The sequence below is a fragment of the Arachis ipaensis genome, chromosome B01 (genome assembly GCF_000816755.2).
Source record: "Arachis ipaensis cultivar K30076 chromosome B01, Araip1.1, whole genome shotgun sequence".
NCBI classification, from domain to species: domain Eukaryota; kingdom Viridiplantae; phylum Streptophyta; class Magnoliopsida; order Fabales; family Fabaceae; genus Arachis; species Arachis ipaensis.
Window position 1 is genome coordinate 3,794,586 of NC_029785.2, and position 13,462 is coordinate 3,808,047.

The 13,462-nt window shown below is 30.3% G+C and overlaps 1 protein-coding gene and 1 long non-coding RNA gene across 2 annotated transcripts; both read left to right on the forward strand.

Annotated features, from left to right (window-relative positions):
* Positions 6,807-10,040, forward strand: LOC110268950. The gene is made up of 3 exons (XR_002357734.1): positions 6,807-6,980; positions 7,158-7,932; positions 8,483-10,040. It is a non-coding gene; the product is annotated as an uncharacterized LOC110268950 (long non-coding RNA).
* Positions 11,051-12,071, forward strand: LOC107616171 (lysM domain-containing GPI-anchored protein 2-like). Its single transcript, XM_016318168.2, has 2 exons — positions 11,051-11,601; positions 11,855-12,071. Exons 1-2 carry the CDS (start codon positions 11,220-11,222, stop codon positions 11,971-11,973), a joined length of 501 nt encoding a protein of 166 aa, XP_016173654.1. The 5' UTR covers positions 11,051-11,219; the 3' UTR covers positions 11,974-12,071.

Genomic DNA, 13,462 nt, shown 5'->3' on the forward strand with positions numbered 1-13,462 from the left:
TTAACAGAATAATCTGATTATTATAGATTAACTGCTTTATTAGATAATGAAAAACAGGCTGTTCTAAAAACAGAATTAAATCTCAAATCAAATGAAAATTTTAATAAACAAAATCTCTTAAAAGAAGTTTTTAATAGAAAAAATATAATATACTATGAAAAAATTCAACTTGGAGCCCCTATAAAGATAAAATCCGCCAATGGAGAACTTGAAATAGCTTTGATAAATGATGAAGAATTGAGTAAACAGATTGAGAAAATTAAGGATCAACAAAAAAGATCTAAAATTGGATGGATTCATATTAGTACTATACAAGTCTTAATCAAATCTACATATATGAAAGGAATTAATTCACCAATAAACTTAGCAATTTGTGACAAAAGAATTACTGATGACCCAATAGATCAAATAATCAGAATTGTTCATGGAAATTTGGCAAATGTAAATGTTAAATTCAACGCCCATCTTGGATATGCTATACCTTTATCAACTGAAAACCTTGGTAGATCTATAAGTTTGGCTTATAAATTTCACAGAAAGAATCTAATGGAACAAGATGATGAACCATTTTCGATTACATATGCTATAAATTATGCTTTAACAAATAGTCATCATAGTATAATATTTAAAAATAGAGAAAGAATTTATGTCGATGAATTATTTCAGAAAATTGTAAAAACAGAAATACCAAAATATAAAGCTATTGAAAACCCAGTTCTATTATTAAAAGAACCATCAGAAAAATTAGTTTCATCGAATTTTCAAATAAGAGAATCTAAAATTAATAGCCCTTTAAGTTTATCTAAGTTAAAAATTAAAGAAGAAAATTCTGAAATAAAAGAATTAACAAAAAAGGTCGAAAAGTTAAATGAAACTCTAAATACTAAACTATGACAATAAATAAAGAAGAAATATATATAACTTATCAAGACAAGAAACAAGAGCTCTTTGAAAGAGAAAATCGTTTAAATTATTTACAGTTTTCTGAAATAAATCAAAGAGCATTTAAAGCTCTAAAAATAATCTATGACAAGTTGAAAAGAAAAGTTGAAGAGCTAGAAAAATTAATAGAATCTCTAGAAAATAGTGATGAATCGATGATAGAATTTGCAGAAATTCTAAGATAAATAATGAAGCATACAAAGATTGAAAAACCAGAAAACAAAATAAAAAGAAAAAGGGCGAAAAGATTAAAAAATAAAATAAAGGAGTATAAAAGGGAATTAAATAATCTTCAGTTCGAAATTAATGACCTTATAATAAAAAGGATAGAAATAAGAATAAATATAAACAAGTTGGAGTTAAACTTAAAAAATTTATAAATGCCTGAAAAACCATATTATGACTTAAAAGAATTAAAATTGTTAAAAAAAAAATGGAGAACGAAGTCGAAAAATTAAAAAGATATTTAGAAACAACAGAAAGTGTAGAAATAAAAGAAGTTTTTGAGGATTTGAGAAATTATATTAAAGAAAAAGACAAACAGATAAAAGATTTTATATACAATAATCCATGCAAAAATGAATATTATAAACTAAAACAAGATTAAAAAAATTATAAATGAAATCAGAATTATAAAAACTAGTCAATACTTTTATAAATTTATATGAAAGAGATTTCGAAAAAGAAATTAAAAGAAAAAACGACTTTTAAAAATTGGTATCAGAACCAAGTTAACGATTAAGGATAACACTTTCTTTTTAAGCAACACTTTTTAGTGACACGCTTTTCAGCCACAAAAGACAAAAATCTGTATATATCCATCTGTACACTAGATGGACCCATTTAATATTAATTAATATCACTACAATAAAAGAGAGCTATTTTAACAATTTTTTTAACAGTCATAATTAAGTGTAAAAATTAATATATATTTTTGACAAATATCACAAATGTCAAATTTTTTATATATTCTTTATGAATAATTTGACCGTAGAAAATTGCTTCTCAATTTTGACATTCATTTGTTTTCAATTTACTCTACTATTCCTCTTCTTCTTTAGGCTCCTTCAATTTTGGCATCACACTGCTCTTAGTTTGGGATCATACTACTCATTTTTTATTTTCAAGTTAAAAATTTTTGTTGAGAAGTTTTTATAATCAATAAGTGTCAAAATAAATAGTATTTTTGACGGTTAATAAATATCACAAAAAATATATTCTCAAATTTTTGTAACAAATTATTTTTGACAGCCAATATTTATCAAAATAAGATTTAAACTTTTTTCACAATTACTTATATGTTAAAAATATTATTTTTGACAATTTTTATTAATATATTTTCATAGTTAAAATAGTGTCAAATTTTATTTTTTTTAACGAATTTTAATTCTTTTTTGACACATATAGCTCTAAAAAATAATCTATTTTATTATATATTTGGGTCTTGTGGTTTTTGGTCCGTGACTTTTCCATGTTAAAAAGAAGCAAAATTAACTAGATCTTTTTTTTTTTCAAAATCCTCCCCTCTTACTGTTGGCTGAGCCTCACACTGTTTTGTTTTCTTTAGTTTTTTTGTTTTGTTTTTAATTGGGAGAGAATATTTAGTGCCTCCAATCATGCCCTTTGGTTGTTGTGTTCCCTCTTTTTTATGAATTTTTTCCCCATTTCCCATTCATTATTGACCCTTAAAGCACAAGAGGAGAAGATATATTAATAGATTACATTAATAAAAAAGAAAGAGAGATATATGTTTTGACCATTTTCATAAAAGAATTTTCAAAGCAACAATAAATCAACAAAGGAGAAGATTATGGGAAATCAATCACTCGTGTATCTTCAAATCCACTAATATTGGTAGGAATTGAAAGTACTAGATCCATTACACAAGTCTAATAATACTTTTAATTTATATGATATATATGATAAAGATACACAATTTTAAGTTTAATTTTTGTGGGCTAACCAGATACAAATATGCTTTAATATTAGTTTATATGTCTATCTTAATGGCACTTGACAATTTCTATTATTGTACATTACTACTATGACACTTCTTCTTGAAGGTTGTTTGGGATTAATATTAGTGATTGATAGATTGGACAACTGGAATGACCCTGTACTATATATAGTTATATACATAACATTTGAATGAAGCGTGTATTGGCTAAAATAAAAATTAACAAAAAATTAAAAGCTACAACACTTACATTGTAGGAGAAAAATAGAAGAAAAGAAATGGTAAAAAATTATAGTAGCTTCAATTTGAGGCTGAAAAGGAGTTTCTGAAAGGTTATGATTTATTGTTACTATTTTGAGGTCTAGCCGGTGGCAAGAATCGTTAAAATGGAACTGAAATTGGAATTGGGTATTACTAATATTTATTTCAACTATTTATAATTAAAGAACGTTGACAAAAAAAATCGATTTCCTTCTGTGATAATTATTTTATAATTAAGTTTTTATATTAGAAAAAGATTTTGAGTTCAGTTTTTACGGACAATTACCACTAGAAATGAAAACAGATCATGTTAGGACAAACTTTACAATTAAAAATGTTGAGTTTGAAAAATAAGAGTGAATACTCCAATCGGCTCCTGACAATTACTTCGAAAGGATAACGAGACTCCAAAAAAAAAACACTCAATCAGGCCCCTAATATTTTTTTTGGGACTGATTAGTCCCTATGCCAAAAAAAATAACATTGACTTTTTTTGGCACAAGGGCCTCGTTGTCCTTTCAAAGTAATTGTCAGAGACCGGGTTGAATTTTTTTTTTGTCAAGGGCCTCGTTGTCTTTCAAGATAATTATCAGGACTGTTTTGGGTTTTTCTCGAAAAAGAGTTTAATTTATTGACGATGACAAATATGAGTTTGATTGGGTTAAAAATTTATTTTGTGTTTGATTGTTGTATTGTTGTGTAGGCCCAAAAGTCATTGGTGTAGCCCAAACATGGAATACAAGGCCAAAAATTCATGAAGCCCAATAAGAAGAACAATATGTACATAGAGTTGCTAACAAGGACCAAGCCCACAAGCCTCAAACAAAAACTCCATCAGCTGCAATGTTAAAGCTTAGGAAGGAAAATGGAATTCACATCTGAATCTATCATCGAAGAAGAAAGAGGAAAAGGTCAAATCACATTGGAGCCATGAATCAAGCGTAATCAGAAGGAAGAGGTAAAAGCTTTGCATAGCTTAAATCCTCCTTCCCTCTCTACATACATTTCGGATAACAGCAAAAAAAGGAGGTCACTTCAATCTGCTGTGAATCAATAGTTGATATTGAAATTTGGGGGTAAAACACAAAATTAAGGGTTTGAATTTGGCAAATATTTTAGGCAACTCATTTCAATAAGCATGCTGCTGCTCATCTATGCTGTGCTCTAAATCCCTAATTTCTGGTCTGATTTATTGAAAGAAAGAGAAGACTTAAAGCTGGTTCAAGATTTAAGGAGTTGACTTAGCTCAGAAAATCCTAACCTTGGCAATCTTACTCCATACAAAAAGACAATCTGAATCTCAATTTGAAAGAGAGGAGAGAGCCCAAAGTTCAGAGTTTCAAAAGCACCAAACACACATTTCGAGCTTCAAGTTTTAGGATAGAAGGATGCATTTGAGAGTGCTAGATTCGGGTTCAGAGTTCGAGCTGTTCAATATTGTCTCCTTCATGGTTTATTATTGCATATTCAGTTTTCAGTTTGAATAAATTACTATTTGTACCCACAAAAGAGATACAGACGCTGACAAATGTACTCATATAAGAATAAAACGATAATTGTAACCACGGAAGATGATCTCCGTGTGCCAAGAGTAGCCAGACGTTGGTTACGTAATTGGTCTGTTAAGGTATACTCTTGGCATACGAAAATCATCTTCCGTGGTTACAATTGTCGTTTTATTCTTATATAGGTATATTTGTCGACGTCTGTGTCTTTCATCGATACAAATGGTAATTTATCCTTTCAGTTTTCTGTATTATCTTTCTGTGCTTTAGTTTTAATGAAAAATACCTATAACTATCTAAGTGAGGCATTGAGAAAAAAAAAAAGGCAAAGAGAGAACACTTATTGAGAAAAGTCAAAATTTATTTTTAATATCTTTCAATTGTTTTTCTATTTTGTGTTATGAATATGTGAGATATCCCTTGTTATGGTAGGTGAGCATTTAGTGTGTTGTAAATTTAGAAAGTGAACCTAGCTAAATCAAATTTGGGTTGAAACTTGATTTGTTTCGGATAGGATTAGGTTGAATTTTTGAGAATTGGTATTTGTAACACTTGAAAAGATAATGAAAATTCTGTCGCTGTTGTGATGGAAACTGAATGTAGGCTTCATTGCACAAAGTAGCTAAATCAGAATACCTGGCTGTGTCATTTTTTCTTTTCACTTCTGTTTCAGTTTTTATTTTTTGAGATGCATAATCCATCACGCAAATAAAAAGCTCAGTTTTAGTTTGTGTTTTGAGAAGCTATTAATCAAGATTTAGAAAAAAGTCATAGATTCAACTCTCTTCTTTAGCTCATTCAGAAACTTCAAAAAGTCATGTCTATGTTGTAGTTATTTAACCTGAAATTAACTCGTGATCTACTAAAGGCTTGTTAATTTTGCTTGAGTTTGATTTCCTAAGACAATTTTTTTTTATCTCTAGTTAGACTTGAAATTTTTTTTATCAAATTGCCATATCGTGGTTCTGCAAGTGGAATGAGCTATGAAGTCCGAAAAGATAGGAAAGAGTTTCTATGCATTTGCAGTAGCAAAATTAAAATTGACCAAGTTGGACTTCTTAAAGATGTTAGTGATTTTGTTTATTCAAAGGCAGTTCAGCTTTTCCTAGAACTGAAATCAAATGAAAATAAATATCCTTCAGCTTTGGATCCTGTGAAAGGTATTATCATTTACTATTTTGGGTTTTAAAAAACTATTAGAATTTGATCATTTTTCCACTTATATAACAAATAAATCATGTGTAGTTGAAAATTGGAAGAAAAAAAGAATAATGAAAAGGAAGAAAAAATCATGTAAATTTCTCTTGTCAATACCACCAAATTCGACTTGGCTTTTGGGCATCTTAAGTTGAAAAAGCATGAAAGATGGCTGAATTATAGAAGCCATTTGTTTGCCAATTGATTTTTAAAACAGTTGTGACCTGCAAGCTGTAATGCTGATAGTTTTAGACTTGAGGCTGTTTTTCATACTCATTTGGGTGTAGAAACATGAACATTTTCATCTTGTAACGTTTGGACTAGGGTTGTAAGTGAGTTGAGCTGAGTTGAGATAGACCAAGCTCAAGCTCGGCTCACAAAAATTGAGTTTGGCTCATGGCTCAGCTCATTAATAATCGAGCATATTTTTTAAACTCAAGTTCGGCTCACCGAAAGCTCATGAGCTGGCTCAAATTATAAAAACATAAATACATAATCTATAATTCTATATCAATAAATTATAACTTATATATTTTAAAAAATATTTAAAAAGATCAATTTTATATATTTCTATCTATCAATAAATTATAAATTTTTTATTTATGTCCTACATCAAAATTATATGTAAAAAATAAATACAAAATTTCAAATAATTAAGATCATTAATATATATAATATTAAAAATATAGATTAAATACATATAAGATATGTGTATATATATAATCGAGTCAGTTCACGAGCTAATGAGCTGAGCTTATCCAAGCTCAAGTTCGACTCATTTAATTTATGAGCTTAATTCTAAGCTCAAACTTGGCTCACTAGCTCACGAGCTCAGCTTATTGAGCTATTAATGAGTCGAGTTCGAGCTAACTCATGAGCTGACTTGACTCACTTACAGCCCTAATTTGGACAAATTGTTCTCGTTATAAAACCTAGACTTAATCGAGTATCACTTTAAATTTGTTTCAGATCTTAAGCTGAGAGATGTGGTACTTGTAGCAACATAGCACAAATGGACTAAGTTGTTAGAAAAGATGTCTCAGAATCAATGTCATGGGTGTATAAAATTGGAAGAGCACCTAAAGTCAGCTAAAGAGATGAAGAAGCACAAAAAAGAAGTACATGCTCTTCAGTTTCAAATTTCTGATGATGCTCTTCAGCTATTTTGCTATTTTGATTGAAAACTTGCTCATTACTATTTAATTTATTATTATTCTAGTTTTTAAATCTTACATGACCCTCTTCCTTGCTGTCCTCTTTCGTATTCAAACTTATGTTTGCTTCTGGCTTTGCAGGCTGAAACACTCCTTCGATATTTGAGAGAATCAAGACAAGAAGCATCGTCTTCAAGTTTTTAAGGTAGAGTTATTACTACTAATACTTAGGGAGGTAATTAATTATACAATGTAATTGGTTATTATATATATATATAGTGTTTTTGCTTGTTTGTACAGTGTGTCCAACATAGTTTGAACGATGTCTATTGAATTTAGAAGCAGCTTAGCGAGTTATAATAGACTGACACCTTAGATGCATGGATTTTAGCTAGGTTTGGGATTTTGCTTTCCCTTGTTCAATTTGTTATGTTTCCCTGGAGCTACCTGGTTGTGTTTGGATTTTTTTTTTTTTTAAATTAGGTTGTTAAATTTTCTTTGTTTTTAATGACCCTTGTTTTGTGAAAAGGGTTGCTGATTGTATCATTGTATGTTAATTTTCCTGCTTTTAGTGGAAGTACGGTCCTTTTACTACACTATTACCTCTGGAATGTTTAGTGATTAGTGTTCATAGTCTCCTATGGTCTAAACTCTAAACAGAGCTTGAGTTTCTTATATTGGATGTTGCTGAATGTATTGCCTAATTTATAGGCTATTAGATGAACTCTATCTGCTTAACACTTTGGATGTAACTCTCGACTGAAGCTGGTATTCGAGAGAATCTTCTGTAAGGTATGTTTAGTTATAGGGTATATATAAAGTTGTATATATAATATGGAGTTGATTTGCACTGATTGCTTGTTTGAGAACCAACTGGATGATGATCTTGAACCAGAAGAAGCAGTGGCATTAATAGGTAAGCAGGACTTTCCTAAGCTGTAAGAGGTAAGCAACTTCTTCATCATTAATCTTATCTTAGGACAAGATACATGCACATATGATTAAGAAGAAGAATGTTGGTAGGGTTTTGTGACTAGGCATTGCGAGTTAAAATGATGAAGTAGCTTCAATTTCACTTTGGCTCTTTATAGACAGGTATTTATAGGTGTTAAATATAGTTATCAAAAAGTCAATCATCGAACCGATAAGGTTACTAAGTCATTGGATTAACTGGTTAAATCGATAGAACTGATTTTATGTAAATAAAAAATATAAAATAATTAAAAATCTAAAATTAAAATTTAAAATACATATCTTTACTAATATTTTAAAAATATTCAAGTTTCAACAAATTATAATTAACACATTATATTATAATCAATAAATTATAATTCGGTTATTATTAAATAAGTGTATAAAATATTAATATTTTTCATAATAAATATTTTTTAATTTTATTTGGAAAACAATTGTATTTATTGATGATGACAAATATGTGATTGGGTTATGTTTGATGGTTGTATTAGTTGTGCAGACCCAAAAGTCATTGGTGCATCCCAAACAATAGAACCACAAGGCCAAAAAATCCGCAAGCCCAATAAGAAGAACAATATGTACATAGAGTTGCTAAAAAGGACCAAGCCCACAAGCCTCAAACAAAAACTTCATCAGCTGCAATGTTAAAGTTCAGAAAGGAAAATGGAGTTCACTTCTAAATCTATCATCCAAGAAGAAAGAGAAAAAAAAAAAAAAGTCAAATCACATTGGAGCCATGAATTAAATCTAGGGCAGATCAAGCGAAGAAAAAGGTAAAAGCTTTCCATAAACATGCAAATCAATTACTTGCTTATTCCTCCCTCCTTCTGCACATACACTTTTTAGCTTTAATCAATATTATTGCATATTCAGTTTTCTGTATTATCTTTCTGTGTTTTAGCTTTAATAAAAAAAGGCATATAAGTGAGGTATTGAGAAAAAAAAGCTAAAAAGAGAAAAGGCAAAGAGAGAACACTTGGAGAGAAAAATCAAAATTTATTTCTAATATCTTTTGATTGTTTTTCTGTCTTGTTTATCATATTTTCTAAGTTTGGTGAGCACTTTGTGTCTTGTGAATCTAGGGAGGGAACCTAACCAAGTTAAGCTTGGGTTGAAGCTTAATTTGTCCCTTGATAGGATTACGTTGAATTCTTGAGAATCCATGTTTGTAACACTTGAAAAGATAGTGAAAATTCTGTTACTGTTGTGGTGGAGACAGTTTCATTGCACAAAATAGCTGAATCAGGATACCTGGTTGTGCATCTTCTCTTCTAAGCTCTGTTTCAGTATTTATTTTTTTTTGAGACAAAATAAAATTGTTTCCTGCACAATCCATCATGCAGTTAAAACAGAAGCTCAGTTTCAGTTTGTGTTTTGAGAAGCTATTAGTCAACATTAAAAGAAGACCATGCCTATATTGCAATTATTCATTTCTTCTCATTTTTTTGTGTTGATGGGCCATTCATTCCATTCATTGCTTTTGAAGCTGAGAATAAACAAATCAAAATGACAAGGATTATAAAAGGTTCACACAACTAATTAAGTGATGGGCCTAAACATTGCTTGAATGCTGGTTAAGTTATATATAAAAAAAACATTGAGACTTAGACTAAAAAACCCACATCCATGAAAGGATGAATACCATCGTTGGATCCGAGTCATTCATCGCCGCTGCTCTTCGGAGAGATATAGATGGTTGTTCCGGCCTCGCCGGCTTGCACCCCTGTTCGCTGCGCGTCTTCCATTTGCCTGCAACTCTGGAGGAAAACGCGTCCGTCATCGCTGGCGCGGAGGAGGGCCATGGTTTTGCTGATGAATCGAAGACCTCACGCTCGGAGATCTACCTTGCTGCCGGAGAAGTACGGCGAACCAGAGCGGGGACCAGTACAATCAATTTTGTGAAAAACAATACCAAACAAAAGCAAAGATTTGTTTTTGGTATACAATAAAAGCGAAGTTTATTCACAAAAATTGTCATTTAAAAAATAACAGGCCCATTATATATTTAGATCCACAAGTTTAGATGTTAATCACCAAAAAAATTTTCAATTAAGACTTTTCATTTTGTGAAATAATGATTTGAAAAAAAAAAAACTGTAAATATTAATCATTCAATTACAAACATAAACAAATTACAATTAGATTAATAGTCATAATTAAATTGTTAAATAAAAATTTATTTTTCTATATTCATTTAAATAAAAAATTCTGATAAAAAATACACACAAGTAATGAAATCACTAAAATAGAATGCAAAAATGTTTTTATCCATCCAAATGATTAAATTAGTTATTCTAAAATGCATATTTCTCTAGTTATTCATTAAAAAATTGAAAAAAAATGTTTTTAGATTGATATTAGTTATTTAGTTTTACTTTATGGTTATGATATTATGATTGTTAATAACATTTTTTTGTGAGTCACTCCAACTTAACAAAACTATTTAAAAATCTCTCACTTGATAACCTTTATAATTATAATAATAGAAATGCATCTTTTTTTTATTTTAAATTTTGAGGACCTGAAATAACCATTTTTTTTTTTTTGGTTTGGAACCATTATTTATAATGGTTTGGTCTTTTTTTAAGTAACAATAATAATGTGGTCCTTATTTTCTGAAGTTTACATCAAAAGCCCAAAATTTATTCCTCCAACAAATCATTTTATGAAAAACAAATTTTAGCATAAATAATTTGGACAATTATGAATGAGAAAGTCTATTATGCTCCAAATATGGGTAATAATAACCATTTTACTAGAAACGAAACCATTTTACCAAGTTACCATCATTTGAAGTTTACATTTTGTAGCTAGAAGCCAAAATCAAGATTCCATGGAGCATAACCTTTCCATGTGCTACTATTCACATGTGAAATTTTTGTCCCGATTGGAAATCAGTCTCGGAGTCACTTATTATGCAACCCGCATAACAAGTTCTTCCTGCACAGTCAGAGTCAAAGTCAACGGTTCAATCTTCAAATAAAATTAGAAAAAATATAGGGTACCAACATATTATCTGTCAACTTCTGCCAACTCTTATTTATATGCTGTTGGTAATGTAGTGGAACCGATAAAATTATTATTTGACCAACCTCAATTTTACACTTAGACCACACAGCAGCCAGGCAGGCAAGTGAGGGTCCCTATATAAATAAATTAAGAGACCAATCAACTTACAAAAGGCCCACACCAATTATCTGATCTTCCCCCAACATACACAATATCAAAATGGGCAAATCGGCTCTTTGGGTCACCACATTCACCCTCGTGTTGACGGGCTTCCTGACGGCCCGGGCTCAGGCAGAGGCAAACTTCAAGTGCAGCAGCAATACAAACGCCACGTGTCGAGCTCTAATAGACTACTCTAGCCAGAATGCGACCACGCTCCGAGACATCCAGAAGCTGTTCAACGTGAAGCACCTCCCGGACCTATTGGGCGCAAACGCCAACACGATCCCGGAAAACGCGTCAGGCAGTTACAGCGTGGCGCCCAAGCAGGTAGTTAGGATTCCGTTTCCGTGCACGTGCAGTAACGGAACGGGGCTGTCGAACCACGTGCCGTTGTACAAGATCAAGCCTGGTGATGGCTTGGACGAAATGGCTCTCAAAGGTATTTCATTTTCCCTTCTATTTTTTTTTTATAATTTTCATGCATAGACCTTATGAATATATCTTAACATATTTATATTTTTTCAGACAAAAGTAGTATATGTTATAAATTATATTATAAAAATTATAATTAATTTGTATGTATTTTGATTTGTCTCTGTAGCTAAAATCTTATATGTAATAAACTTTATCAAAACATTATTATATCCCCCTTTAGGGTTTATTAATGGTAAAATGAATTGTCACTTTGTCAGGTATGGCTCTGAAGATGTTATGTCTCAGAGATGAAGATTGCAAAACTATGACTTGTACCCCTGGCCCAAAGCCCTGCAGAAAGGAATGCTTTGCTGGACTTTGCGTTTGTAACTGCTAGAGAAGGACTATATGGTTTAATAAAAATAAATGTTAAGATTGTCTTATGTATTTTAAAATTTAAAATTAAAATATTCAATTTTAAAAATTTTAAAAATTAATTTCGAGTCAGCGTTCTCAACTTTTATGAGAATTTTCTCTTTAAAATTTAAACTTCTGTAAATCATGGTAGGTTGGATTATATGTTTTGACTAAAATCTGGTAACTTGAAAAATTATAAACAAATAGAAATTTCTAAATATGTACATAATTGTGGCGCTATTAGATTTTATGATGTTGCCAGTAGGCTATAACTATTAATGAATAGATCGATAATTACATAATAATAAAATGTTTAATTATTCTGTTGGTCCTATAATTTCGCAAAATTTTTAATTAAATTTTTATACTTTTTTTTTCTTTTAATTGAGTCATTTCCCTCGTGCCCGTACAACAAGTACAACGCAAACAGTGACTAACTCAAGGTGGAGTTAGTAGTGAAGCAGCATGTGCACGGCACGCACCCATAATTTTGAATGAGTGGTCCCCCACGTGTACCCTCCTCCTAACCACGTGCTTCTGTGCCCCCGTACCAATTAGGAGCACCCTACCACTACCATACAATAGACTGTATTGAGTTGGGTTCTTTTCATTTTGTGTCACAACTCACACTCACGCACCCTGCCACATGCGTCAAACCAAGTGTGCAACTCATTCAACTTAAAAACATTGGGTTTCAAGGTTGTGTCACAAATTATTTACAAGAGAAGTAACCGAGATAAATCTCATAACTCATTCACAAATCACAACTAACCTTGCTTTTGGATAATCACCATTCATATTTCACATGCGTCATTTTTAAATTATTTCTCTTTTATCATTTGAAGTAATTTGACACATGATTTATTTTCGATTAAATTAGTGTATATATAGAGCAGGATTAATTTATCCGATTTTTTTTCTTTTAATCGTAATGAGGCAAGTTGTTCAATGAAAAAGTATACCTTTTTTTTGCTCCCCGCCCCCTCTTCTTCTTCTCTCACACAGGCGCTCTTCCAAGCTCCATAACACATTTTCTTAAAATTTAGCTTCAAATTAAATAAAATTATAATATATTAGCTTAAATTCGTGTAAGTTATAAAATCAGATATTTTAGTCTTCTATATTTTAAAATACACAAAATACTCTTTAATGTTTATTTTTGTTAGACAATATAGTTTCTTTTCGTTAGTAATTGCCGTTAATGACTATCGGAAAAGAATTATATTATCTAACAAAAATAAATATTGAGACTGTTTTGTGTATTTTAAAATCTAAAATTAAAATATTCAATTTTAAAAATTTCAAAGACCGATTTAGATAATTACTCAAAATTTTATCTTGATATTAATTTTGACTTTTGATATATGAAAAAAATATGTCAAATAATTTTTAACTATATTACATAAACACAAAAACACATCTAATATTAAAAGTTCATATTTAGTATTCGTGGAAAAAATTAAGTATTC